This window comes from Aotus nancymaae, unplaced genomic scaffold (genome assembly GCF_030222135.1).
Source record: "Aotus nancymaae isolate 86718 unplaced genomic scaffold, 86718_ANA_hifiasm-v0.15.2.pri h1tg000003l, whole genome shotgun sequence".
Taxonomy (NCBI): Eukaryota; Metazoa; Chordata; class Mammalia; order Primates; family Aotidae; genus Aotus; species Aotus nancymaae.
This window is the reverse complement of record NW_026988414.1, coordinates 72,827,141-72,852,058: the sequence shown is the minus strand read 5'-3', so window position 1 is coordinate 72,852,058 and position 24,918 is coordinate 72,827,141. Positions and strand designations below refer to the sequence as shown.

Here is a 24,918-nt window from a genome sequence, read left to right as displayed (position 1 = left end):
CATGTTCCAGAAAGGTGCAGAAGTGCCAGGGGAAGATGAGGAGGCTGTCGGTGGAGGAGGTCAGGTCCTGGAAGGAGGATGACTTGGGCTTCCCTATGGACTGGTGGCCTTGTCTGGGGCCTTTTCTCAAGATCTTCCGGAGCAGTGATCCCCATGGGACCCGCCGTGGAAGAAGGGAGGAAGCCACACAAGAATTCAGCCACAGTTACTGGTAGTACCTCCTTGGACTGTCTCTTTGGTGGCCCATTCTTTAGCGCTCTGCATCAAGGGCTGAGACCCAGAACTGACCCCTCAGCAAATTAGGATGTCACTTTGGCCACCTCCACCAGCCCTTTCTGAGCATTTGCTCAACCGGCAAAAGGAAGACACAGCAGCTCCCATGAAGGAGGACACAGACTGTCACCAAAATTGGTGTCCTCTTTTTGAGCTTCAATTTCTCCTGTTATAAGTTAAAATGAATCTCTTAAGGGTGCTTCCCACTACCCAGTGGCCATGTACCTCAGGAAGTTCTGAGTTGATGCCTACACATGTAAATGGAACCCTGGCTTACAAGTGTCGCATGGGTTTGCTTTGAATGAAGTAACACGAGAGTCTTCCACTCAAAAGGTGAAGGGATTCTGCAAATGAAGCCACAGCTCTCAGCAGTTTGACTTTAGGGTAACTCACATGCAGAGTGTGCCTAACGGGAGGTCTACTGGCCACCTGAGGCATGAACCAGTCCTGCAGATGGCAGCCAAGTCCCCTTCCCGTGGCCTCGTCCCTGCCCCGGCCCTTCCCACCTGGGGAGAGACACTCACTGTGTCACGGGACATCTCAGGCACCAGAGGCTCCTCCTCTACTTCCTGTGGAGTGGACGTGCTCAAGTCCATTGTGGAGCTCACTGTGGCCTTGGACCAGGACTCTCGGATGGTTCCCAGCTTCTCATCTAGGACCTTGGGGTCCAAGGTAGGAAGAGCCTTGCTGTTGTTTGGTGTCAAGAAGTTTTCTGGTCTCTGAGAAGAGAAGGTGCAGAGAGACTTCGGGACAGGCCCCTTCTCTGCGGCCATCTGCCATAAACACACCTTTTATACCCCAAGCCTCTTCTCCTCATGGCTCAGGAGGCCCTGTATGCCTGGCCCATGTACACCTCCTACCATCTGCCCCGTTGCTCACCAGGCCCCAACGACAAGTCTCTTGCTGTTCCTCCACGAGCCAAGCTCTCTCCTGCCTCAGGACCTTTGCATTTACTGTTCTCTTCCTGGAGGTCCTCGGGATCTTTACGCGGCTGTCTCCTTCTTATCATTCAGGTCTCAGCCCAGAAGTGATCTTCTCAGAGGGTCCCTGCCTTTTGCGATAGAGGCCCACTCTATCTAAAGTAATCCCACTTCCAATATATTGTCTTTTCACTTTTCCCATTTTACTGTGTTCGTAGCACTTACTCTACCAAAAAATTTGAAAATTCATTTACTTCTTCACTGTCTCCCTCCTGCAATGCCCATGCTAGGATGGGAGTCCCATTAAGCAAGAAACCTTGTCTGTCCCTAGTGTCTGGTTCATTGTAAGTGCTCAATACATGTTTGGTGGAAGAATAAATGAACTATGCCATCTCTGACACCCACACTTGGTACAGTAACAACAGCTTCTAAAATTCTAGACTTTTTTTTTTGACACCCTTTGCTATGTAGACCTGTCTTCCATTTCATCTCCTCTGTCATCCTTCAATAGTACCACCTATTAAGCACAGAGTCTCTCCTCTCCGTATATTCTGATGAACCTTTGGCTCCTTCCGTGTTCCTTTTCCTGTTCTCCTCCTTCTCTCTTGGCATGATCATCACTCTCATGTGTCTAAAATCTGATGCCACTCAAATACCAGCCCCCTTGCCCGAGGACGCCTTGATGTCTCAGCTCGCACTGGCTTGTAGGTGTTCTGGGTTCTTCTGGTCAGCAGTTGGTTATCTGTGCTTTCATGTTGCCCTCTAATTCCAGACTTGCCTGCTATTTTTGTTTTTCTAATAAAACTTTAAGTTCCTTGGGCTCAGGGACATGTCTGTGCTCCCTTTGGGGAGGGGTTACTTTAAAGCTCTGTTGGAAATCCATGGTTATCTCTAAAACATACTCATTGTTCAAAGAATCACGCAGTCCTAGGGTTTGCAGGTATCTCAAAGGTGAGCCAGCTCCACCCTGCACCAGCTGTTGGAATCCTCTCTTGGCTGCGCAGCAGACAAATTATTTCACTGTCTGGAGTCTTGTGCTAGAAATAAATAGAGCAGTGGGCACACTGCCAACCAGTACAGATGCGCTCAGAGTTAGAGGTGCCCGGGTGTTTGACCCTGAGCAACCAGAGAGAGAATGCGTGCAGGTGGGCCTCTCTTTAAGTGGTTCCTCTATAGGAAAGTCCATGCACACTAACTCAGTGAATCGGGACAAGGACCCTTCACTTTACCACTGAAATTCTTTGAGTAATTACGCCTTTATGTCCCTTTCAAATAAAATTTGCTATGCAGAAATTCATTAACGCGAAGCCTTTTCAGGCTGTATTTATAGAGTAAGGGACAGTCACACAAGTACACGGGGCATTTGGTTAAGTCTGGGCTCTATATCCCCAACTCCCCATCTAATCGGTGCAAAATAGACAATTCCAAAGAGAAAGCAGCTATAACAAGACTCTTGGAATGGGAAGGGTGGGACACTGGGGTACCCCGAGGCTGACTTTGGCAGTCTTCCTACTGCACTTCATGACCAAGACTCCTGTGTCTGTTTTGTCTGTGGGCATCAGGCCTGGCTGTCTCTCCCACCTGGTCCTCCCAGTAGCTATCACTCAAGGAAGGCAGGATTCACTTGGAGGCTCCCCACTGATATGAAGGCACCCAGGGTAGCATCTGAGTCAGATGGTTTAGGGTTTTCTGGCCATGTGTTTTAGATGGGAAAAAGTACCACATCTGTCTCCTTCTCAGAACAGCTGAACACTAGATTGGCAGCAGAGGGAGAGCTACAAAATGCATACTGGATGGATGGATGAATGGGTGGGTGGATGAATGGATGGATGGGCGGATGCAGGAGAGAATGAAGGAAAGCATAACTACAGGGCAAAGACCACCTTCCCATTGACCAGGTGGCCCCTGGGGCTGGGGTGAGACGCTAATTCAGGAACCTATAATGACATTTCTCCTCATTTCCAGGCAGAAAGCCAATCTCCATGCCCTGGATTTCATAGACTGCCATCTAATCCAGTTAGGGGAGGAAGTAGAAGTAATGAAATCAAGGGAGAGGTCTCCAGAGGTGCCCCCATCAGTACTGAAAGCAGAGACAATTGCAAGGGAGTTCCCTCCCCCACAGCCTGTCTCCCTGACATCTGCTTGGTGTGGCCCTAACACCAGATGGGTCAATGCAATAACCCAGAGCTCACATTTACTCAGCCCTTGGTCAGAGCTGGGCACTCACCAGGTACTTTTATGTGGATTCTGAAATTTACTATGTGTAGTTCATTTAATTTCATCACAAAGCTAAAATAAAGGTGAGACCAACCCCTCAGTCCAGACCAGTGCCTTTACCCCATCAGTCTTTTATGGAGTGAGGTGGAAGTGGGGGTGGGCTCTGAGAAGGAAGGCAGGTAAGGCAGAGTACTTATGGACTTTAAATGCATCCTGCCCATCCCTGCTACAGCCACCTTTCCTGTAGTGCCTGCCAGACTCAGTGGTTCTGTCCTGTCCTATACTGGGGCTGGCTCTAGCCAGGATCTGCTCCCATGGCTGCTCCATGCCTGTACCTCCCCACCCTGCAGGTTTCTGCCCACCTTCCCATTCTTCTGTCCCATTCGACTTTGCCAGGATCCATCCTGGCCTGGGTTTTGGAGGCAAAATGGAGAGGTGACTTTTATGGTGAAACCTTTAGACCTCTAAATGGCACAGGTCTTGCAGAGCATATCCAAGGCAATTGCTTTTGTCATGTGAGGTGAGGGGCACCAAGAGGCCCATTGTGTCTAAATTCTCCCCAATAGTTCTCCTTCTTTAGGGTCTGCTTTGCCTCTCCAGATTCCAAAGCTTCAATCAGCTCACATTTGGGGGAGGAAATTATGCCCTTGGCCTTTTGCGTCTTACGGAAGGGAGCTTGTCTGAGACCACAGAGAGGGCCAGCCTGCCTGAGACCATAGAAAAAGCTAACCCATTGGAGGTGGTGAGTCAGATGGGTGGAGGATGGGGAGAGCCCTGGAGATTAACTCCTCCCTATTCAAGCCTGGCCTTGTCTCACTCTCCTCCTTTCCTCCAGGTAGAGTGGGGGCTGCTGGCCCACCCCGCAATCCTGCTTATTTGCCTCTGTATTTGACAAGCCTTGCCCCACTTGCTGGAGGAGCTTGGGGCTGACAAGTGGCCCCTGGCCCTGTGGCTTCGTGGCTGCAGCACATCCTGCTTCATTAAGGCTGTAATTGGAGATTGACTTTGAAAGCTCAAAGAGATGCATGGCCACGCACTAGCTCAGACCCAGGATTCAGCCCACTGCTCTCTGTGTTGTTGCAGCGGCCCACACCACATGTGAGTGCCATGGTCGGGGAGAAGATACCCCTTCCTCACTCCTCCTAGCACTCACTGTTGCTAGCAGAGTGGGGTCTGTTGAGACAGACCAGACCAATGGCATCACAGGCTTGAGGCTTCTTAGGTCACCTGTCTTCCCTCTCGCCACAACATCCTCTGCCTTCCTCCTACCCACTCCATCCCCTAGATCCCCAATCATGCAAAATGCAACAGTTCCCGCCCGCCCGGCAATTACGGAGTAGCCAGGCTGCAGCTGCTGTCCTTGGTGCTGAAAGTGCCCGCCTTCCGGCCTGCCTGCCTCTCGCCCCGCCCTGAGCCTTCTCGTTGGAGCGCACATGCTCTTAATTCAATTAGCTGGCCCTGAACCCTCCCCAGGGAGGCTGGAGCGGAAACTGACAAATTCTGTTTAACAAAGACATTTGTCCCTCGCCCCGCCGGCTTTGGGCTCTGCCCGCCTCTATCCCGCTCATTAGGTATCTAACAAAGTGAGTCCCAAGAAATCTGCTTCCAATCGCTAGTAATTCAGGAGGCCTGATGCAATTTTCTCCCTGATAAGGGTGTCTCGCCCACTGGCAAGCGCCGTAATGAGCCCTGTGCAGCAGCTCCCCGATCAGTCACTGCTTTGTCATTTCCTGTGGCTGCAGTTGTAGATTCTTATCTTTTCAGCTGTAGGCGAGGCTCAGACAACAGGCCCCTCCAAGAGGGCTTGCAGCCTCCCCTGCATACAGCCAGCCTCATTTATGGCATCCTGCGTGCTCTTGCAGCCGCAGTGGGGTTTGAAGCTCCCAGTCTGTGTCCCAGCCAAGAAGGGTCCCAGTGTTAATCCTTGGTGGGGCCATGATTTATTTGCCAGAAAATGGTGTCAGAGGGTTAATCCCAAAGCAAGTTGTGAGGTCAAGGAAGGCGAGCCACTAATAAGAATTTTTGAAAAATCTGTTGGGGATTTTAGTATGAAAGTCTTGTCTGTGGCTCAGTGGTTTGACTGTGGGCTCACTCTTGTTTGCCTGAAACCTGCTCTTACTGCATTTATTTTTTTCCCTTGAGTTTCCCCTATTCTTATGCAGAGAGACGTTTCCAACACAGATGAAATCACACCCTACTGCTCCTCCAAGACCCTTCTTAGTTTCCTACCACTTTATGACAAAGCTCTCACCCTGCATCCCAGCACCCAGGTCCTCCACAGTCTAGACTCCATCTTGCTTTCTAGTGTTACCACCCATTACAGTTCCCATATGTCATGTGCTCCAGACACTGTCATGCCTCCATGCCTTTGCATATGGGAGTCCCTTTGCCTGAAGCATCCTTGCTTTGCCAATTTCTAACCCACTATTTGGAACAGAGCTCAAACCATGCCTTTCTGTGACGCTTCCCCTGACCTCTGTATGCTGAATGCACCAATCTCAACCAGGCCCCTTAGTAAGATGGGTGGTGGTGATCTGTTGGGGTGCTTTACTGATTGGCACAGGTTAGAAATCTAATAAGTGGTTAGTGAATGAATGACCTTGGCTGGGTCAGAGGTACATCTGGTTTGGCTGAAGGGACTACAGGGAAGTTTATGCTAAGGTGTTTGGGCTTTACAAAGGGGGGAATCCCAAGACCAACTCCCATTTTCTGAGAAGTTTTGTCTAGAAGCTTCTGCCATGTCTCTCTCTATTTCTTCCCTCCACCTTCAATCTACCAGTTATGCACTGGGCTCACAGGGAGAGCAGAGCAAGGGAAGGGAGTGGCCAATGTGTAGTTTCGTCAGTCATCTCTGCATCCTGACTTAGTACACTCCATCTGCAGCTGGGAGTTGCAGGCTCACATTCTCAAGGCAACACAGGGTTCTGTGTTTGGTGAGGCATTTTAAAAAATAAATAAATTGAGTCAAGGTCTTACTCTGTTGCCCAGGCTGGAGTGTAGTGGCACCTCTCAGCTCACTGCAGCCTCAACCTCCCAGGTTTAAGCAATCCTCCTGCCTCAGCCCCCCAAGTAGCTATGACTACAGGTGTGCACCACCACGCCTGGCTAATTTTTGTATTTTTAGTGGAGATGGGGTTTTGCCATGTTGCCTAGGCTGGTTTCGAACTCCATCATCATTTCTGAGAGATGTTGTCAAGTATGGGCAAGATGGGGGTCTTTTAAAATTATAATTATTGTTAATCAGAAGTGAAGACACTTGATCTGCCTGTCTTGGCCTCCCAAAGTGTTGGGCGGATTACAGGCATGAGCCACTACGCCTAGCCTGGTGAGGCATCTGAGATGAGCTAAAGCAGGTCTTCTGAATTACCAGCAATTGGAAGCAGTATGTCTCTCGGTCCAGCCCTTCCCACTCTGGCCTGGGAGCTCCTAGACCCCACAGCCCCCAACTCAAGGCAGGGTACATTGAGGACTTCAGCAAATCTGGCCTCTGGAGAGATGATTGTCTGTCTCTTCCCCCATTTCTTTATTCTTGGAAAATTGCAGCGAGACCAAATGTGGTGCTGGCGATGTTTATCTTCAGCACTTGACAAGGCCTCCTGATGTCCTTATGGATGCAAAGCTGGTGGAGCAGCTGTCATGAGGGGCGGGTGCCGAGTGATGGGTTTGCAGGCTCTACCATTTCCCCTCCCCCAGGAGACCTGTCCTCATCCCTGATGAGTTCAGCATGTTTGTCAGCAACTTGGGTGAATAACACTAAGAGATCCCTTTACCAAGGATCTGCAGGACACTGTGCTAGGCACTGGCACATGCTTCCCTATTCAATCTTCACTATGTTCCTGGCTGGGAGGGATTACAATTCACCCCCCACCCTTTTTTTTAGATGGAGTTTCACTCTTGTTGCCCAGGCTGGAGTGCAATGGTGCGATCTCAGCTCACTACAACCTCCATCTCCCGGGTTCAAGTGATTCTCCTGCATCAGCCTCCCGAGTAGCTTGGGATTACAGGCATTTGCCACCACGCCTGGCTGATTTTGTATTTTTAGTAGAGACAGGGTTTCTCATGTTGGTCAGTCTTGTCTTGAACTCCTGACCTCAGGTGATCCACCCGCCTCAGCCTCCCAAAGTGCTGGGATTACAGGCATGAGCCACCACGCCTGGCACAATCCCATTTTAGGGATGAGAACAGTGAAACTCAGCATGTCTAAGATCAAATGGAAGATCCAGATTTAAGCCCAGATCTATGGGCTTACAAGGTGGACACTGCAGCACTTAAAGTGTCCTGGCCACCTCCATAGGTGACCTGGAGCTTGGGGTTGTGGGTACAGGTGGGACTGTGAGTGTGTTGCATGATAAAATCAGGGTCCAGAGTGATCTCAAGCTTAGAAGATGGGCTGAGATGAAAAAGGCGAAATACCACAGGGGAGAGAAACCCTGTCTAAGTTCAGAATAGAACAGCAGGGAAGCAAAATGTAGACATGCTGCCTGCTGATGTACCAGAGTCGGACTCTGGCTCTAAACTTACCCTCACTGCTTTGATAAGTACTAAAACAGAACCAGAGCTAGGCTTCAGCTGCACCAAAGGGGAGAATGCCCCACCCTCTCCCTGTGAGAGGAAGAGGGAGTGGGAAGGTCAGATGAGACCATAGCAGCTGCCCCTGCCCTCAGTTGTGGCAGCAGGTGCCACTGCCACCTCTCCTCAAATGCACCCTCTCTATAGTCCCAGGAACCTAGTGGGTTTCAGGACCTCCCAGCATCTCTGGGGGCTGTGGGCTGAGGAGGGCATGGCCACCCATCTGGGAGGCCCTACTTCTGCCTGGTGCCCCATCTGGGCAAGGTGATGGATCCCAAATCTTAAACTCAAGAGGGGAAATGTTGCTGTGCACCCAGATGACAGTATGAACTTGTCCCACCTCGTGGGGAGGTGCACTTGCAGGCAGAGGCAGGAACAGATGCAATGAGCACCTACTGTGTGCACTTGAGGCTCCAATCCACACAGTCAGCCTAGAAAATCTGCTCAGTGTGGGCCTCACTTCAAAGAGGCTGACTGCAAACTGGAGGGCACCCAGGATGCTGTGAGATCCCGAAACCAGTTCATTAAGAGAGCCAAGCTGCTTTGCCTGGGGAAGTGTAGGCTCCCCAGGGACCACATTGCACTCTTCAAAGAGAAGAGGCTGAGATCAGAGGGGGAATGGAGGAGACCAAAGGTTTATGTGTGTGTGTATGTGGAGTAGCCATAGGCTTATGAATTTTTTTTTTTTGAGACAGAGTCTTGCTCTGTTGTCCAGGCTAGAGTGTAATGGCTCACTGCAATCTCCACCTCCTGGGTTCAAGTGATTCTCCTGCCTCAGCCTCCCAAGTAGCTGGGATTATGGGTGCCCTCCACTACGCCCAGCTGATTTTTGTATTTTTTAGGAGAGACGGGTTTTCACCATGTTGGCCAGGCTGGTCTCAAACTCCTGACCTCGTGATCCGCCTGCCTTAACCTCCTAAACTGTTGGGATTATAGGCTTGAGCCACCGTGCCCGGCCAGGCTCATGAATTTTTAGAGCCTAATGGACCTGAAAGGCCAACCTCCACTGAATGTGCAATAAGCAGAAGTTTTCTGTGTAGATGGTTTTGTATATGAGTGTACATGTTTTTCTAGTTATGTAATCTGTGTGTGTTCATATATGTACTCACCTACATACACAAACCGTTTTAAGGCAGATCACTCTAAGCAGCAAATGACTGTAGAGAAGTCCCATCAGAGGGTTAAAAATGAACCCATCTGGCTGGGCGTGGTGGTGTACACCTGTAATCCCAGCACTTTGGGAGGCCAAGGTGGGCAGACCACCTGAGGTTGGGAGTTCAAGACCAGCCTGACCAACATAGAGAAACCCTGTCCTTACTAAAAATACAAAATTAGCCAGGTGTGGTGGCTCATGCCTGTAATCCCAGCTACTTGGGAGACTGAGGCAGGAGAATTGCTTGAACCTGGGAGGCAGAGGCAGAGGTTATGGTGAGCTGAGATCGCATGCCATTGCACTCCAGCCTGGGCAACAAGAGTGAAACTCCGTCTCAAAAAAAGAAAAAAGAAAAAAAAAGTACCCATCACCAACAAACCATCTTCAAGTGCAATATCCCAAACCAGAGACCACCATCTCTTGCCATTCACTGAGACTGCAGGCTTTGTTATCTAGTCCTAGTCTGCCCACAAAAGTGCTGGTTTGACTATGTGATCTACGCAGGAGGCTTGCTGGGGCTACCCCGAAGCCTCAGGGGCAGAGCCAGAAGCCTGGGGCAGAAGCAGGGCCCAAGGAGGTAGGTTGAGCTCAATGTGGGGTGGGCATTTCTATCACTCAGCCACGGGACGGCCTGCTTCTGGAGCTAGTGAGCTCTCCGTCATGGCTGTGCAGGAGGAGAGGCTGGGATGACCACGTGCTGCCAAAGAGACTGCTGTCCAGGGTGGGCTGTTGAGAGAGACCTCTGCTGTCTCTGCCTGTTTGCAAATTTCTCCACCCTGGTTCTGAGAGCTCTGAGAATGGTGATGTGGAAGTGGTGGGTGCGGGGAGGCTGTGTTCACTAAAATGTCCAATTATCAAGGACAGCCTGTGCCCGACACTCTTGGACATGGAGGCTCACGGCAAAGAGCCTGTGTCCTCAGGCTGGGGCTGTGCTCAAATAGGGCATGCACGTTCATTTTTCCTGAGGCATTTCCACTCTGTGAGAGCACTGACCATGTCTGACCATGTGCAAAGAGCTGTCCCAGGGATGGAGTTGTTGACCACGTGGACGAGGGGCCTGAGAGCCTCTATCACAAGCCTCTGCAGCTGCAGTGTCCACAGGACTCTAAGACCGCCAGGTGGCAGGTGGTAGCTTCTGGACCCACCCATTATGCAATATTTGATTTAAACAGTGGAGGAGTTGGTGGCCCCAGCCCTGCTGCTGCCTTCCCAGAGGCTAGGATGCAGAGATGAATGCCAGGTGCCCTCCATGATGAAGTCGCAGGCGACACCTCAGGCTCAACAATAAGGTGGCAGGAACCTGATCTCTGTTACAGCAGCTTAGCTCATAACCGTACTCAGCTGCCAGGCAGAGTCCAAACAGCCCCTCCAAGGACTCCCTATCATGTCGCCTTGTTTGAGTGTCCTCGGCCCTCTTACCATTAGCTGATGTCTGCTTATGAATTCTTTATTGTCTGTTCCCACACTCCCTGCTAAGAGTGCAAGCTTTATGAAGACAGGGCCTTCATAAAGGTATTTTCTTCTTCTTCTTCAATGTAATATTCCTAAAATCCAGAACAGCAATTGCTTCATAGTGGGTGCTTCATAAATGCGTGCAGTTGCATAGAGAACAATGATGGTATTGCAGCGAAGGTGGTGATGAGGGACGGAGTAGGGGATGGGCCACTTTAGACTTAGCTGCAACGCCATCTGACCTGTTCACGAATTCTCAACACTATCCTGCCATCCCTTAGGGAGAAGGTCACCAAAAGGGCTCAGACACTAGAGAGCCATGTCCTGTCCAAGCCTGATGAAGGTGTGAGCTCAAAGCAGAATGAGGCCCATGGCTGCCCACCCCTCTTTCTCCCCATTTCAGTCCACAGTGGCTGCCAAAATTCTACCTCTTGCCTTGCATAGCACCTGACCTGCGGTGACTCCTTATCAAATATACATGGAATAAAACAGTAACTGCATGCGCGCTGTGGCTGCAAGCACTTCGTGGGGATTCAACCACATTAGCACTTTACACTCAGGCTCCTAAATTGGTCTTCAAGATTCTAGAATCAAAGGGAGTCAGTTAGTGGCCAATTCTCTGATAGTTCACCAAGAAATAGTTCCACTACAAGGAGATTGAGCCTCTGTGCGTGCCACTGCAGGTGTGAACATGTTTGTGTCGTTTGCATCGTATGTGTGAGAGTGTGTACATATGCATTAAGTGTGTGCGTCCTTCTTGCCAAGGTATGAGATACACATCTGTGTGTCTGTGACTGTGTGTATGTAGATATTCATATGGGATTGGTGAGAGCGTATATGGAGAGACAGAGAGAGAGAGAGTGTGTGTGTGTGTGTGTGTGTGTGTGTGTGAGAGAGAGAGAGAGAGAGAGAGAGAATTCTTGGCTGCAGAATCTGAATTTCTGCTAGTACTATTTTCCTGGTACACACCCAATCTGGATCCCCTTTCTTTTCCTTTCTTCTCAGAAATCCATTACTAAAAGGTTTTTTACCCGCCTCCAGGGGGAGGGGGTTGGGGGAAGGAGACGCTAAAGTCACAAGGCCCAGATCAAAACACTCAGCAGCTAAATGAATTCGGCAGCATTTTCCCGCATGACTTGGAGGGATAATTTAGTGAGGCCGCCAGCTGGAAGGAAAGGGATTAATTCTGCACTTAGCACAGCTCCGGTGAATAATTCATTACTGGAGACCTTTGTGCCCAGCCCCTGGGCAATTGGGGAACTGTCCTGCCCACCTGCCTGTTGCCTGCCTGGGCCCACTGGGCCGTCAGTCCCCTGACCAGGGGCACCTGACGCTCCTTTTAGTCCTGGGATGCACACGGTGGTATTGCAGCGAAGGTGGTGATGAGGGACGGAGAAGGGGATGGGCCCCTTTAGACTTAGCTGCAACGCCATCTGACCTGTTCACGAATTCTCAACACTATCCTGCCATCCCTTAGGGAGAAGGTTGCCAAAAGGGCTCAGACACTAGAGAGCCATGTCCAAGCCCAATGAAGGTGTGAGCTCAAAGCAGAATGAGGTCCATGGCTGCCCACCCCTCCTTCTCCCCAGTGGAAGGGGCAGGAGGCAGAGGGAGGTGGGGAGGGGCTGGCAGTGGCCACAGGCAGACTCTAGACCCTGGGAAGAGGCCCTGGAGGGTTGGGCTTTAAACTGGGAAGTTGTGACCTTTTTCTCCAAGATTCTGCTCCCTCTTTCTTGGGGTTTTTGGCTTCTACCCTTGAGAGGGCAATTCTGAACACCTACAGCAGGGACTGCCAATGGGGGTCTCAGCCCCTTTCCAGAGGCCTTGTAAGGACACTTTCAGCATGGTACCAGCCCAGATAGACTCCTTATACCCCACACCATAGGACTCCCTGTGTTCTTCATGAGTGAGGTCACAGAGCCAAGTCCTACCCCAGAGCTGGTGGATGCTTTTCCTGCGTGGGAAGAAGGCAGGAGTGGGCTGGCGTGGACATTAGTCCCTGCAAGCATTTTCTGCGTTCATAGTCCTGAACCATCCACTTCCCAGCACCGCTGAGAGGAAAGGGGGAAAGTTCAGCGGGTGTCTGGCACGTGCACTGCAGCCAAACGAGCAGGGTCTAAGCTGGGCTCAGAAACCAGGTGTAGCCAGCTAGAGGGATCAAGGCCCATCCAGCAGGCAGGGCTCAGCCCTGGGTGTCTTCCCATTTGGACCAACCCAGATGTGGTAGACAGAGTTCCAAAAACGGGCCTCCAAGATTTTACAGCCTCTCTTGGAACCGTGAATATGATGATGGATCACTCCCAGGATTATGTTTGTTATATGGTACCGTTGACTTTAAGATAGGGGGATGATTAGAGTGGCCGGATCTCATCACCCTAGCCCCTCTAAAAGTCCCTCTAAAAGCACCTCTAAAAGTTTTCTCTGGCTGCTGACAGGAGAGGAAGTCAGAGTTTTGATGCGTGGGTTGGGCGTGGTAAATCCCAGCACTTTGGGAGGCCGAGGCAAGTGGATCACCTGAGGTCAGGAGTTTGAGACCAGCCTGACCAACATGGTGAAACCCCATCTCTACTACAAATACACAAAATTAGCCGGGTGTGGTGGCAGGCGCCTGTAATCCCAGCTACTCAGGAGGCTGAGGCAGGAGAATCATTTGAACCCAGGAGGCGGAGGTTGCGGTGAGCTGACATTGTACCACTGCACTCCAGCCTGGCGAAAAGAGCAAAACTCCACCTCAGAAAAAAAAAAAAAAAAGAGTTTTGAAGCGTGACAGGGACTGGACGTGCCTGCTGGCTTAAGATGAACAGGGCCATTGTGAAGGGGCATGTGGGCGTCCTTCAGGAGTGGAGAGCCAACCTAGCTGACAGCCTGCAAGGAGACCAGGATGGGAGTCCAGCACTGCAGGGATCTGGATTGAATGAACTTGGAAGCAGATTCCTCCTGAATGAACCTGAATGAACTTGGAAGAAGATTCCTCCCCAGACCCCCCAGAAAGGAATGTGACCCTGCCAACATCTTGATTCCAGCCACTTTGTGTCACGGGACCTACCTATAGAAGTGTCAGCTAATAAATGGGCATTGCTTTAAGCTGCTTAGTTGGTTCTAAAGCAATAGAAAACTCATATCCTAGTTCAGAACGCTTGCAGAACCTTGATCCCAGTGAGCCAGACTTGGTTTGGACTGGGTCAGAGGCTGACTCCCCGGTCTGGGTGGCCCTCTGCTCACAACTCTCTTCTTCCTAATCTCAGCTCTGTGTTTTTCTGGAGTCTCAAATCACCCTTAGACGTTTCCATCCAAAGCAGTAGTCCCATCCTCCCTGAAGTCCCTGAACAAAGTCAGCAATTGTGAAGGAAGTTGGGCCTCACTGACGTGTGCCTGCTGGCCCTCACCCTCCCCTGGCCTACAGCCTTACCTTGGAGGAAAACAGCTGGAAGGAGAGATCCACTGTGGGGGCCTCACCACTGACAGTTTGCAGGCTGGTGTCCTGGGGAGGAGAAGGGAGCACTCAGACCACGCTGGCTAGGACAGCTTCCGCCTCTGCACCAACTACTGTTCCGGATTTCTCCGGAAGGTGTCACCTGGGGGCTCACCCAGGAGGGTGAGAGGGAGGTGGGAGCTGGCCTGCTTCTGCCCCCCAAACCGCCTCCACATCTCCCCTTCTAAACCCCTCTAGAGACCTGTTAGGCACCACCAGGCACATCTGACAGAGAGATTCTCATTTGTTGAGGTCTATTATGTCAGGATGGCCAGAGTATTTTAGGGGAAAAGGTGGCATAGGAGTAGAGAGTGATGGTAACGATATTATTAATTCTCATTGAAAACTTATTCTAAGTGCTTTCCATTGGTTTTCTCACAAAATCTCACAGCAACCCTATGAGAAAAGTGCTATTACCATGTACCCATTTTACAGGCAAGGAAACTGAGGCATTGAAACTTTAAGTAGTTTTCCCATGGCTATGTTAGCTGGTATGTGGTGGAACCAGAATTTGGACCCAGACATTCTGGCTCTAGAGCCTGAGCTCTGAACTCTCTTGTTATACACAGAGACTGTGGACTTGGCATGTTGTTCCTGTTTTAGAGACGAGGACTCTGAGGTTCAGAGTGGTTAAGTTATGTGCCTGAATTTCCAGAGTGAGGATGGGACCAAGACAGGATTTGAACCCGGGTCTGCCTGGCTGGAAACCTGAACTTTTGCACTGTCCCACGGGGTCTCCCTGGACTTCTCTCTCAAGTTGCTCAGAGACAATCTCTCTGGCTTGGTTCGTCATAGCCCCAGAGGCAAGCCAAGACCGGTTTCTAGGGTTCCAGGGAGCTCCTTACTCCTAGAGTGGGTGACTTCCCTGGTGGGTGCCTTGATAGAAGCTTTTGGAGAAGTCAAATTCTCCTGTGGAGGTGTGGCGAGGTGGAGCAAGGTGAGGCGGGGTGGGGGCAGGTGGGCATGCCAGGGGCCCAGTCCAGGGCAGGGGGCTCACCATGATTGGGAGCCGCTCCACGCGAAGCCCATCCAAGCCTTTCCCTGTCAGCATCTTCTGGTACAGACGGCTCCTTAGCGGCAACACGGAGATGCCCAGGGGCTGGGCGAGGGTCCACGGCTGGCTGCCTTTCACTGCGGGGGAGGGATCAGCTGGGGCTCCTGCCAAGCCCCTACCTGGGTCCCATCCTTTGATACCTGACGTCCAGTCCTCTTGCCTCCTGGCCTTTTTCTGCACATACATCCTCTTCTGTCGTCAGGGCTTTGTGAACTCAAAGCCAACTCTAAACATATTCTGTGCATCTGGGAATTTATATGCATCACCCTCCTCTCTGGCCTTTGGGGGCCTTAATCCCACAGTGCAGAAGACTGTGGATCAGCGCGTCTCTGAATCCCGTCTCCCTCACCCTTCTCTCTGAGTTCTGACAGCTCCACTGCCCCCATCACTGATGGGTGCAATAAAACAAAGCGTGGGGCTAAGACCTAGTATGGGACAGGCCCACGTGTCCTGGCCTGTGGACAAGGAATGCAGCCAGGCTCTGGTCTGCCTGCACTAAGAAGCTGCCTCGGCACCTGGGAACCATCCATCCCTGTGGGAGGATGGTCTGAACACCCTTTCATAATACAAGTCTCCTGAGGCATGGCTGTCCTGGCAAGGCAGCAGGGGGCATGTACTTGAAGCTGAGGGGTAGTACTCCAGCACCAGGGCTGTGTCTTCTGAGAAGCTGGTAGCTCCATCTTGGCCTTGGAAGAGGAAGGACTGATTCCACAGGGGCTGCTCCGGGGGTCCCCCAGGCTTGGACAGCTGGAGGGAGAGGGTAGGAGCAGGTGGTGAGGCCACAGTTTCTCCCAAATCAAGACATGCTCAGATACTCGGTTGTGTGTATCTACATTTGTCACAAATGTTTCTCCCAGTTATAAAAGCAAGTTGTCTGGGCATGGTGGCTCATGCCTGGAATCCCAGCACTTTGGGAGGCCAAGGCAAGCGGATCAATTGAGGTCAGGAGTTCAAGACCAGCCAGGCCAACATGGTGAAACACCGTCTCTACTGAAAATACAAAAATTAGCCAGGCATGGTGGCACGCACCTCTAGTTCCAGCTACTCAGGAGGTTGAGGCACAAGAGTCACTTGAACCCAGGAGGCGGAGGCTGCAATGAGCCAAGATCATGCCACTGCACTCCAGCCTGGGCGACAGAATGAGATCTGTCTCAATAAATAAATAAATAGGCCGGGCGCAGTGGCTCACTCCTGTAATCCTAGCACTTTGGGAGGCCAAGGTGCGTGGATCACCTGGGGTCAGGAGTTCAAAACCAGCCTGACCAACATGGTGAAACCCCGTCTCTACTAAAAATATATATAAATTAGCCAGGCGTGGTGGTGGGCTCCTGTAATTCCGTCTACTCAGGAGGTTGAGGCAGGAGAATTGCTTGAACCCGGGGGGCAGAGTTTGCAGTGGGCCAAGATACTGCCACTACACTCCAGCCTGCCTCTGTCTCTAAATAAATAAATAAATGCAACACACATATAATAAATACATTCTGGAAAATACAGAAAAGTAGAAAGAAGGAAAAAAACTCCTGTGTTCCCACGATAAACACGACAATTCATAGAACTGTGTTTCTTCCTAGACTTTTGTGTGTATATTTTGTATGTAATTGCCTCTCTTCATTTATTATTAGTAAACTGTTTTGACTCTGCCCCCCTCCCCCCGTAGCTCATCATCTTCCAAGAGGATAGGGGACAGATGCGCGTGCGCGCACACACACACACACATACACACGCGCAATACATGTAGAGTTGAGTCTAGCATCCCGCCTTTCTCATTCACTAGTAAAACCTAAGCATATCCAAAGTCACAAAAAACTCTCATCACCCATGACTTTAGTAACTTCAGAACATTCTGTCGTGTCCAAGTGCCCTGATTTCTCCCTTCCCATTTTCCCCTATAATAACACGGCATCGAATGTTCTCTATTACGTATCTTCATATCGCAAATTACTTTCTTACTACAACTACCTACAATGGAATTGCTGAGTTCAAAGATGTGTATTTTAGGACACCTCATTCATTATTGGTGAACTGTTTTCCTAAAGTGTTGTGCCAATGTTCACACCCATGGCTGGTGGTGTCACAGATGCCAAATTAGACATGACCTCTAGGTGTGTCACGAGCCCCTCTCTGCCTCACGCGGCTTGCCCAGCCCCTTGCAGAGGCCAAGACAGCTCTGCAGACTACAGAGCCTCTGTGTGCCCGCCGTGTGGGCCAGAGGGCACATGGGAGAGAGACATGATGGCACCCCAGGCCAGCAGTTGGGGCACACACCTGGGTATGATTTAAACAATGAAACAAGACAGTATGAACTATAACACTGCGCAATAAGACAGCTATAGGAAATATTCCCGTGCGTGGTCAGAAAAGCCTCCTTGAAGGAAGCAGAACCAGAGAAAGGCTCTGAAGGAAGGTCTGGCTGGGGGAAGAGAGAGATAAAAGTCTTCAGCGTGGGAACACAGCACAAGAAGAAATGTGGAGTAGCACTGAGCACAGCCTGTGCAGAGGACGCCTGGAATGAGAGACGCCAGGGGGAGGTCCAGCATCTGCCAAGGCCAGAAGGTGGGAGACGGGAGATGGCCATCAGCCTGTGCCTCCCAGCGGGCAGCCCTGCAGGGTCCCAGCACAGGGTGGGGCTGTGGGTCATTGGCACAGATGCACCAAGTGGCTGCCTTGCCTCTATTCCCCAGCCAGGGGCTGTCAGCAACAGTAGCAGCCGCTCCCACCTCCTGCTCCCCTGCAGGAATCAGTCATTGCAAAAGGTCAGCACGAATGCACCGCAGCTCTAGGAGTTATTGATGCGGGATCATGAAATATCAGCGTAGGTCCACTCCCCCCACAGTGGCAGGGGCCTGATGACCATCACACTAATGGGCCTGGTTTGCTCAGGCCCAGCCCGAGGCTCAGCTGTGTCTGCCCTTGCCCGTGGAGAGATGGGTTGCAATCACTGCAGGGCTAGCATGCCCTGGACACCTGAACAGGGACTGCAGTGATGGGAGCGTCCCACTCCTGGTGGGAGCTTGGCCACCAGGTCCGGCGAGAGAAGTTGATTCTGAATTCTGTGGGACTTGGGAGTGATCTTTCAAGATTGATCCCCAAACCACATCCCTCCCAGAGCCACCCCATTCTCCTGGGTGCAGGAGGGTCCCCATGGCTGCCACGATCTGCCAGGCATTGGGGCACCTGCTGCCCAGGCCTTGCTCCTATCCTGGAAAAGGGTTATTTAGTAGATGTAGCTGCGCTCTCTGGGATCCATTTATGTGTCTAAACGGAGCCTACAAACCCAGAGGCGGTGCCCAATAAGGAACAGCCCTTTCCCTGTGCAGTTTCCCAGGGCAAGTCACCTAGGAAAGATCCCTTCAGACCTAGGACTGGGGAGGGAGGGTCAGCCTCTCTTGTGTATGTGCAGGTGGGAGTGGCGGGAACTAGAAGTTAGACCTGCAGAGTCTGACGCCAGAGCCGTGGTGAGGGTGCTGTGGCTGATGTGTGTGCAGGGTGGGAGCGGGGAGAGGCAGGCACTGCCTGCAGATGCTAATGGGAAGGGCCACAGCCGCAGTGGAATTACGGAATGTCATTAACCCTCAGCTGTGATCTTCAGAAAAGCCATTAACCCCCAGCCATGGAGGCAGACCTGCTTCCCCTGGGGACAGAGTCTTCATTCCATGGCCCCCCCTCATTTCCCCTGGGCCCACCCACACCCACCTCTGCCCGCTCTGCCCAGGCGTAGTGGCCACCATCTGGAGGAGTTGCTGCCAGCAGCAGATGCTGGGCTGGGGTCTCCAGGGAGCTAGGACTCCTTGGCTCTGCGCCTGGGTCTGCCTTGACCTTGCCGTGTGACCTTCAACAAATCCCTTCTCCTCTTTGGGACCTAGTTTTCCCATCATCCAAGGGGAATAGGCCTCAAACTCATTTTGAAAGCCTGTTGTGAGGTTAAAGGAGACGATGGATGTTTTGCTATTAAGATGAAAGTTCTACTGCACTAAGCAGATGTTGACCCTCCATGCCAGAGGCCCGCGGGGTGCCGCTAGAGCCAGACTCTGCCCACGACCCTGTAGCTCACCATCTTCCAAGAGGACAGGGGACACACACACACACACAAAATACATGTAGAGTCCTAAGCAGGCTGTGGTTGTGGGAGCTAGGGTGTGCGAGGAGAAAGCCATGATTTCTTACCCTATTCCTCAGGGAGGACCTGAAGAAAGAGCAGCAGGTAAGGAGGAGGAAGGTCATTCCAGGCTGAGTGCAGCAGAGACGGAGGCTGCAGGTGGGAGGGGGCAGCATAGGTGTGGAGAACAGCAAGCCGTCCAGGGGGGCTGCAGAACGCCTATATGAGCTGGAGCCATAAGCCAGGAGGCTGGAGGGCACGGGGCCTTGTGAACCTAGCTGAGAGCAGGGCTTTGCCTTGTTGTGATAGGGATGAGGGGCCCAGGGGAAGGGCTAGGCAGGGGATGCCCTAGCTACTCTTCAGAGAATGAATGGCAGGGGCCTGAGGGGAGACCAGCACTAGGGCAGGGTCTGTGGGGATGGAAGGGGCCCCAGGAGAGCTTGGGGACAGACCAGCTGTGGGGCTGAGAGAGGAGGAGATGGTGGTGGGCACACATGGCTTCCCGGAGCTCCATCCCAGCTCTGCAGGAGACAGGAACAACAGGAGCAGCTTGTTGGGCAATGGGCCCCTTCCAAGGTGCTGGTGTAGGAGTAACTTACACGGCCCACCCTATGTTGGTTCCAGCAGGCTGGACCAGATGAAGTTTGACCGGCCACCTATCCCTTAACTCACCAGTTCAGGCTTTGTCATCATCACCAGGCTCCACTGAGGGCCGCCTAGCCCACCACCATTCCCCTCCCTGCCTCATCATCAGCAGATGGCCTTTGGGTTCGGGTGACCCATAACCTTCCACATTAATACCAGCAAGGCAGAACCACACCCCTCCTCAGTGATTGGCTCAGGGAAGTGCATGTAACCCAATCCTGGCCAATGAGACAGGAAGGAGGTCTGCTGAGGGATGGCTGGGTGAGGTTGATTTCCAGTTGCTCCTTTTTTTTTTTTTCAGACAGAGTTTTGCTCTTGTCATCCAAGCTGGAGTGCAGAGGCACGATCTTGGCTCACTGCAATCTCTGCCTACCAGGTTCAAGGGATTCTCCTGCCTCAGCCTCCTGAGTACCTGGGATTACAGGCACCCACCATTACGCCTGGCTAATTTTTGCACTTTTAATAGAGACGGGTTTTCACCATGTTAGCCAGGCTGATCTCGAACTCCTGACCTCAGGTGATCCACCCGCCTCGGCCTGCCAAAGTGCTGGGATTACAGGCGTGAGCCACCGCACCCGACCTCCAGTTGCTCCTTAAAACCACCTGCAAAAAGAGAGGCTGCAGCCGGGCGCAGTGGCTCATGCCTGTAATCCCAGCACTTTGAGGCCAAGGCAGGTGGATCACCTGAGGTCGGGAGTTCGAGATCAGCCTGGCTAACATGGTGAAAACCCATCTCTACTAAATGTACAAAATTAGCTGGGTGTGGTACCTGCAATCCTAGCTACTTGGGAAGCTGAGGCAGGAGAATCCCTTGAACCCAGGAGATGCGGGTTGAAGTGAGCCAGGATGGCGCCACTGCACTCCAGCCTGGGTAACAGAGTGAGGCTCGGTCTCCACAAAAAAAAAAAAAAAAGAAGAAGAAGAAGCGAGGCTGCCTCTTTTCTGCTGGTCTTTCGTTCTGTTTGGGTGGGATGCCCCCGTGAGCCATTAGCCAGCTGAAGATGGTAATTCATGGGTGTTGGAAAGATCCTGAGACCTCGAGGACACTTTTGAGCCTGAGCATCCACCAATTCTGGCAGCATCCTATGTCGTGATTTGATGTGGTGTGTGACAATAAATATCCTTAGTGTTTAAGCCGATCCAAGTTGGGGTTTCTGTTAATTGGAGCCAGATGAGAAAAGGGCAGTGATGAGGCTAGCCTCAAAGCGGGCACTGGCACTAGGGGAGGTACAGCTCTGAAAAGAGTGGAACCCATTTATCATGGACCCTGGGCCTGGGCACTTTGCAAAGATTACCCTTTGCATTCCCCTGACAGCCCGAGGAGATTGGAATCAATGGGTCTGGAGAAAGGGGCAGCTTACCAAGGGTCATGCAGCCAGCAAGTCACAGAGCTGGAGTCAAATCCAGGTCAAACAGTGCTTTTGCGTGGTGACAGTTGGTGAGAAATCACAGCCCCCCAAGATGTCAGAGAGGGCAGGCCCTAGAAATTACCAAGTTCAATCTCACCCGCTCAACTGTAGAGATAAGGGAACTGAAGGTCAAAGGGGACAGGGCGGGAGTCTGTGTGAGGTCTGAGTGCAGGCTGCTGACTCGTGCCCCTCCAGGTAGGGCTCTGCCCTGGAAATCCCCACCCCTCCTTCCCACAGCAGCCTGCCCCTGTTCTCTCACTGCTGCATCTGGGCACCTCTGTGCCAGCTGCCAGCAAATTCCCAACCTGGCCCAGCGGCCATGGGGTTGGGTGACGTTCAACAAGTGTCCTGCCATTGCTGCACCTCTGGCTCCGTGTCCCACACATGCAAAAGGCATTGAGGGCAAGTCTCTGTAGTGAGGGGTGCCTCCCCTACCCAGACTAGTTAGGCAGCAAAGGCAGCCAGAGAGAGCCTGGGGGTGGGAGGGGGTGCACTCATTAAAGCAGGCAGCGTCTCCTACCCCTTGGGACAGCCTGCTGATTGGTTCTTAATTTTCTGGGCAAATGCAGGGCCATGTGTGAAGTAACTCTGGGGAAATCAGGCAAAGGATTGGTTTGAGTTTGAAGCCTCTGTCCCCAGGGTCCCCCTTTGTCCCACTCCTCCCCAACCCCATCACTCTACCCCATGTCTGAGCCTTCTTCAAATGTCTTTGCCTTTAAATGAAGGCTGGGCTCCAAAGGGGTGTCTTATTCTATTTTTGCTATGCCAGACATAAGTATTGGTGGGCAGACAGCAGGAGGACCTCCAAAAATCCACCTGCCCTTTGAGGTCCCTAGGAATGTTGGGACCATTGTGTGGGGCAACCTGGCAGTGAAGCGCAGACCATAAGAGACCATCTGGCTGTTCCCCCAGATTCAGACATGGTCTGACCATACCCCAGCCCCCAACCACATACTCAAACACACGGCCCTCCTGTCTGCCCTGACACACGTGTCCCCACCTCACCCTTGTGCTCTTGCTGTGCCCAACTGCCCTGCCCTGTACCAATCCTTCCTCTGTTAAGAATTCAAGACCAGATGCAGTGGCTCATGCCTGTAATCCCAGCATTTTTGGAGGCCAAGTTGGATAGATCACGAGGTCAGGAGTTCAAGACCAGCCTGGCCAAGATGGTGAAAGCCCATCTCTACTAAAACTACAAAAATTAGCTGGGCGAGGTGGCAGGCACCTGTAATCCCAGCTATTTGGGAGGTTGAGGCAGGAGAATCACTTGAACCCGGGCGGTAGAGGTTGCAGAGCCAACATTGCGCCATTGCACTCTAGCCTGGGCGATGGAGTGAGACTTTGTCTCAAAAATAAATAAATAAATAAATAAAAATAAGACTACCTTCCCTAATCCAGGCTTTATATCCCTCTCCTCTGATTAAAAAACATTTTTTTCCCAGGCTCAGTGGCTTGTGCCTGTAATCCCAGCATTTTGGGAGCCGAGGCAGGTGGATCACCTGAGGTCAGGAGTCTGAGACCAATCTGGCCAACATGGTAAAACCCCGTCTCTACTAAAAAGACAAAGATTAGCCGGGTGTGATGTCACGTGCCTATAATCCCAGCTACTTGAGAGACTGAGGCAGGAGAATCACTTCAACCAGGGAGTTGGAGGTTGCAGTGAGCTGAGATCACGCCACTGCAGTCCAGCCTGGGAGACAAGAGCGAAACTCTGTTTCAAAAAATGTATAAAGAAATAAAATGTACATAACACAACGTTCACCATTGTAGCCATTTTTAAGTGTACGGTTCAGTGATGTTAAGTGCATTCATATTGTTGTATAACCATCACCACTATCTATTTCCAGGACTTTTCATCACTCGAACCAGAAACTGTGTACCCGTGACCCATAACTACCTGTTCTCCTCTTTCTCCAGTCCCTGTAGCCATTGTTCTACATTCTGACTCTGAATTTTCCTATTCTATGTATCTCATATAAGTAGAATCATACATTTGTCCTTTTATATCTTCTCTCCTCTGATGTTCTAGCCCTGACACACCCTCCTGGTTTGTTATTAGATTATACATTATCTTGTGTTGATGTTCAAACTTTCACCCATGTGACTCCCATCTTCACCAGACCAAGAGTTCCTGGAGGGCATTTTCTCTGCAGCACAGGCGAGCGCAGCCCTGAGTATGCCTCGGGATGCAGTCAACCCTCACTCGATAGTCAAGGGATCTGCTGACTAACCCACTGAGTGAGTGAACAGTGAATGTGTAGGGGAGTTACCGGAAGCTGGAACCAGTGGGGAGGAGACATACCTGAGGGCATCCATTCTGGCTGACCCGAGGCACGTCAAAGTTCATCACAGACGGGATAGGGAAGGAGAGTGGGGTGATGGGCAGCCCCACGGAGGTCAGGTCCCTGTTGGCCTGGCTGACCCTGGGGAGGCAGGGAGACAGGATCAGTGCTCTGGGCTCTGCACCTGAGCCTGGCAGCCTGGAGTCCCCACTCTGACTCTGGGTTGATATGAGAGAAGGGAGTACAGGGACCCCGCCAAGTTTGGGCCTAGACCTCATGACAAGTGGGGAGCACTGGGCTGGGTGTGCCTCAGTCATCTTCCTTCCTCCAATAAGCAAGGGGGCTTCGTAGGTCATACAACTCAACAGGAGGTACAGATAAGTCAGGGCATCAGGGCAAGTTGGAAGTGACTGAGACAGACCCTGTCTCCTAAGAGATGGTGCTGTTTCAGAGAGCGCACGCTCACTGGGAAACTCCCACTGTGGCCAAGTGTGAATCTCCTGAGGACTGACTCCAACAGACTCAAAAGGAGGTCTCGTGGGGAGGGGATGTGTTGGGGCCTCCAGGATGAGGAGGGAGGGGATTCTGGCAGGGCTAAAGACTGTGAAGTTTCAGCCGGGCGCAGTGACTCATGGCTGTAATCCCAGAACTTTGAGAGGCCAAAGTGGATGGATCATGAGGTCAGGAGTTCAAGACCAGCCTGGCCAACATGGTGAAACCCTGTCTCTACTAAAAATACAAAAATTGGCCAGGCGCTGCAGCTCACGCCTGTAATCTCAGCACTTAGGGAGGCCGAGGAGGGCAGATCACCTGAGATCGGGAATTATAGACCAGCCTGACTAACATGGAGAAACCCCATCTCTACTAAAAATACAAAATTAGCCGGGAGTGGTGGCACATGCCTATAATCCCAGCTGCTCAGGAGGCTGAGGCTGAAGAATTGCTTGAACCCAGGAGGCAGAGGTTGCAGTGAGCTGAGATTGTGCCATTGCACTCCAGCCTGGGCAACAAGAATGATACTCTTTCTCAAAAAAAAAAAAAAAAGACTGTGAAGTTCCAAGATGACCTTTGAGGCCAACCACCAGCTGGAGCCTGTGGCCCTGAGCTGAAGTGGGACGGGGAGTGTGGAGGTGGGGGTGTGAGGCAGGGAGGCAGGCTGGAGGGGCTGAGGCCCCCTGGGCAGAGAATGAGGACCCTTCTTGTTCCCGTTCACACACTCTGTAGCTGTCAGGCCTGATATCGGTACTAATCCCCACCACCTCCTCTCCAGCCTTTCCAGGGGCCAGGGCTCTCCCTGGGGAAAGAAAGGCATGGTCTGCTGCAGGAAGCTTACTAGGACCTTTGACCCAGTGAGGAGGCTTGAAGGGCCTTAGGGG

The 24,918-nt window shown here is 51.8% G+C and overlaps 1 protein-coding gene across 1 annotated transcript in view; it reads right to left on the bottom strand.

Annotated features, from left to right (window-relative positions):
- Positions 1 to 24,918, bottom strand: part of CCDC33 (coiled-coil domain containing 33) — a 96,734-nt gene that overhangs the window by 36,134 nt on the left and 35,682 nt on the right. The window contains exons 7-11 of the mRNA XM_012475930.3: positions 23,563 to 23,683; positions 15,728 to 15,857; positions 15,054 to 15,187; positions 13,994 to 14,065; positions 798 to 992 (exon numbers count right to left, since the gene is read on the bottom strand). Coding sequence (XP_012331353.2) covers positions 798 to 992; positions 13,994 to 14,065; positions 15,054 to 15,187; positions 15,728 to 15,857; positions 23,563 to 23,683 — 652 coding nt within the window. The remainder of the gene's footprint in view (positions 1 to 797; positions 993 to 13,993; positions 14,066 to 15,053; positions 15,188 to 15,727; positions 15,858 to 23,562; positions 23,684 to 24,918) is intronic.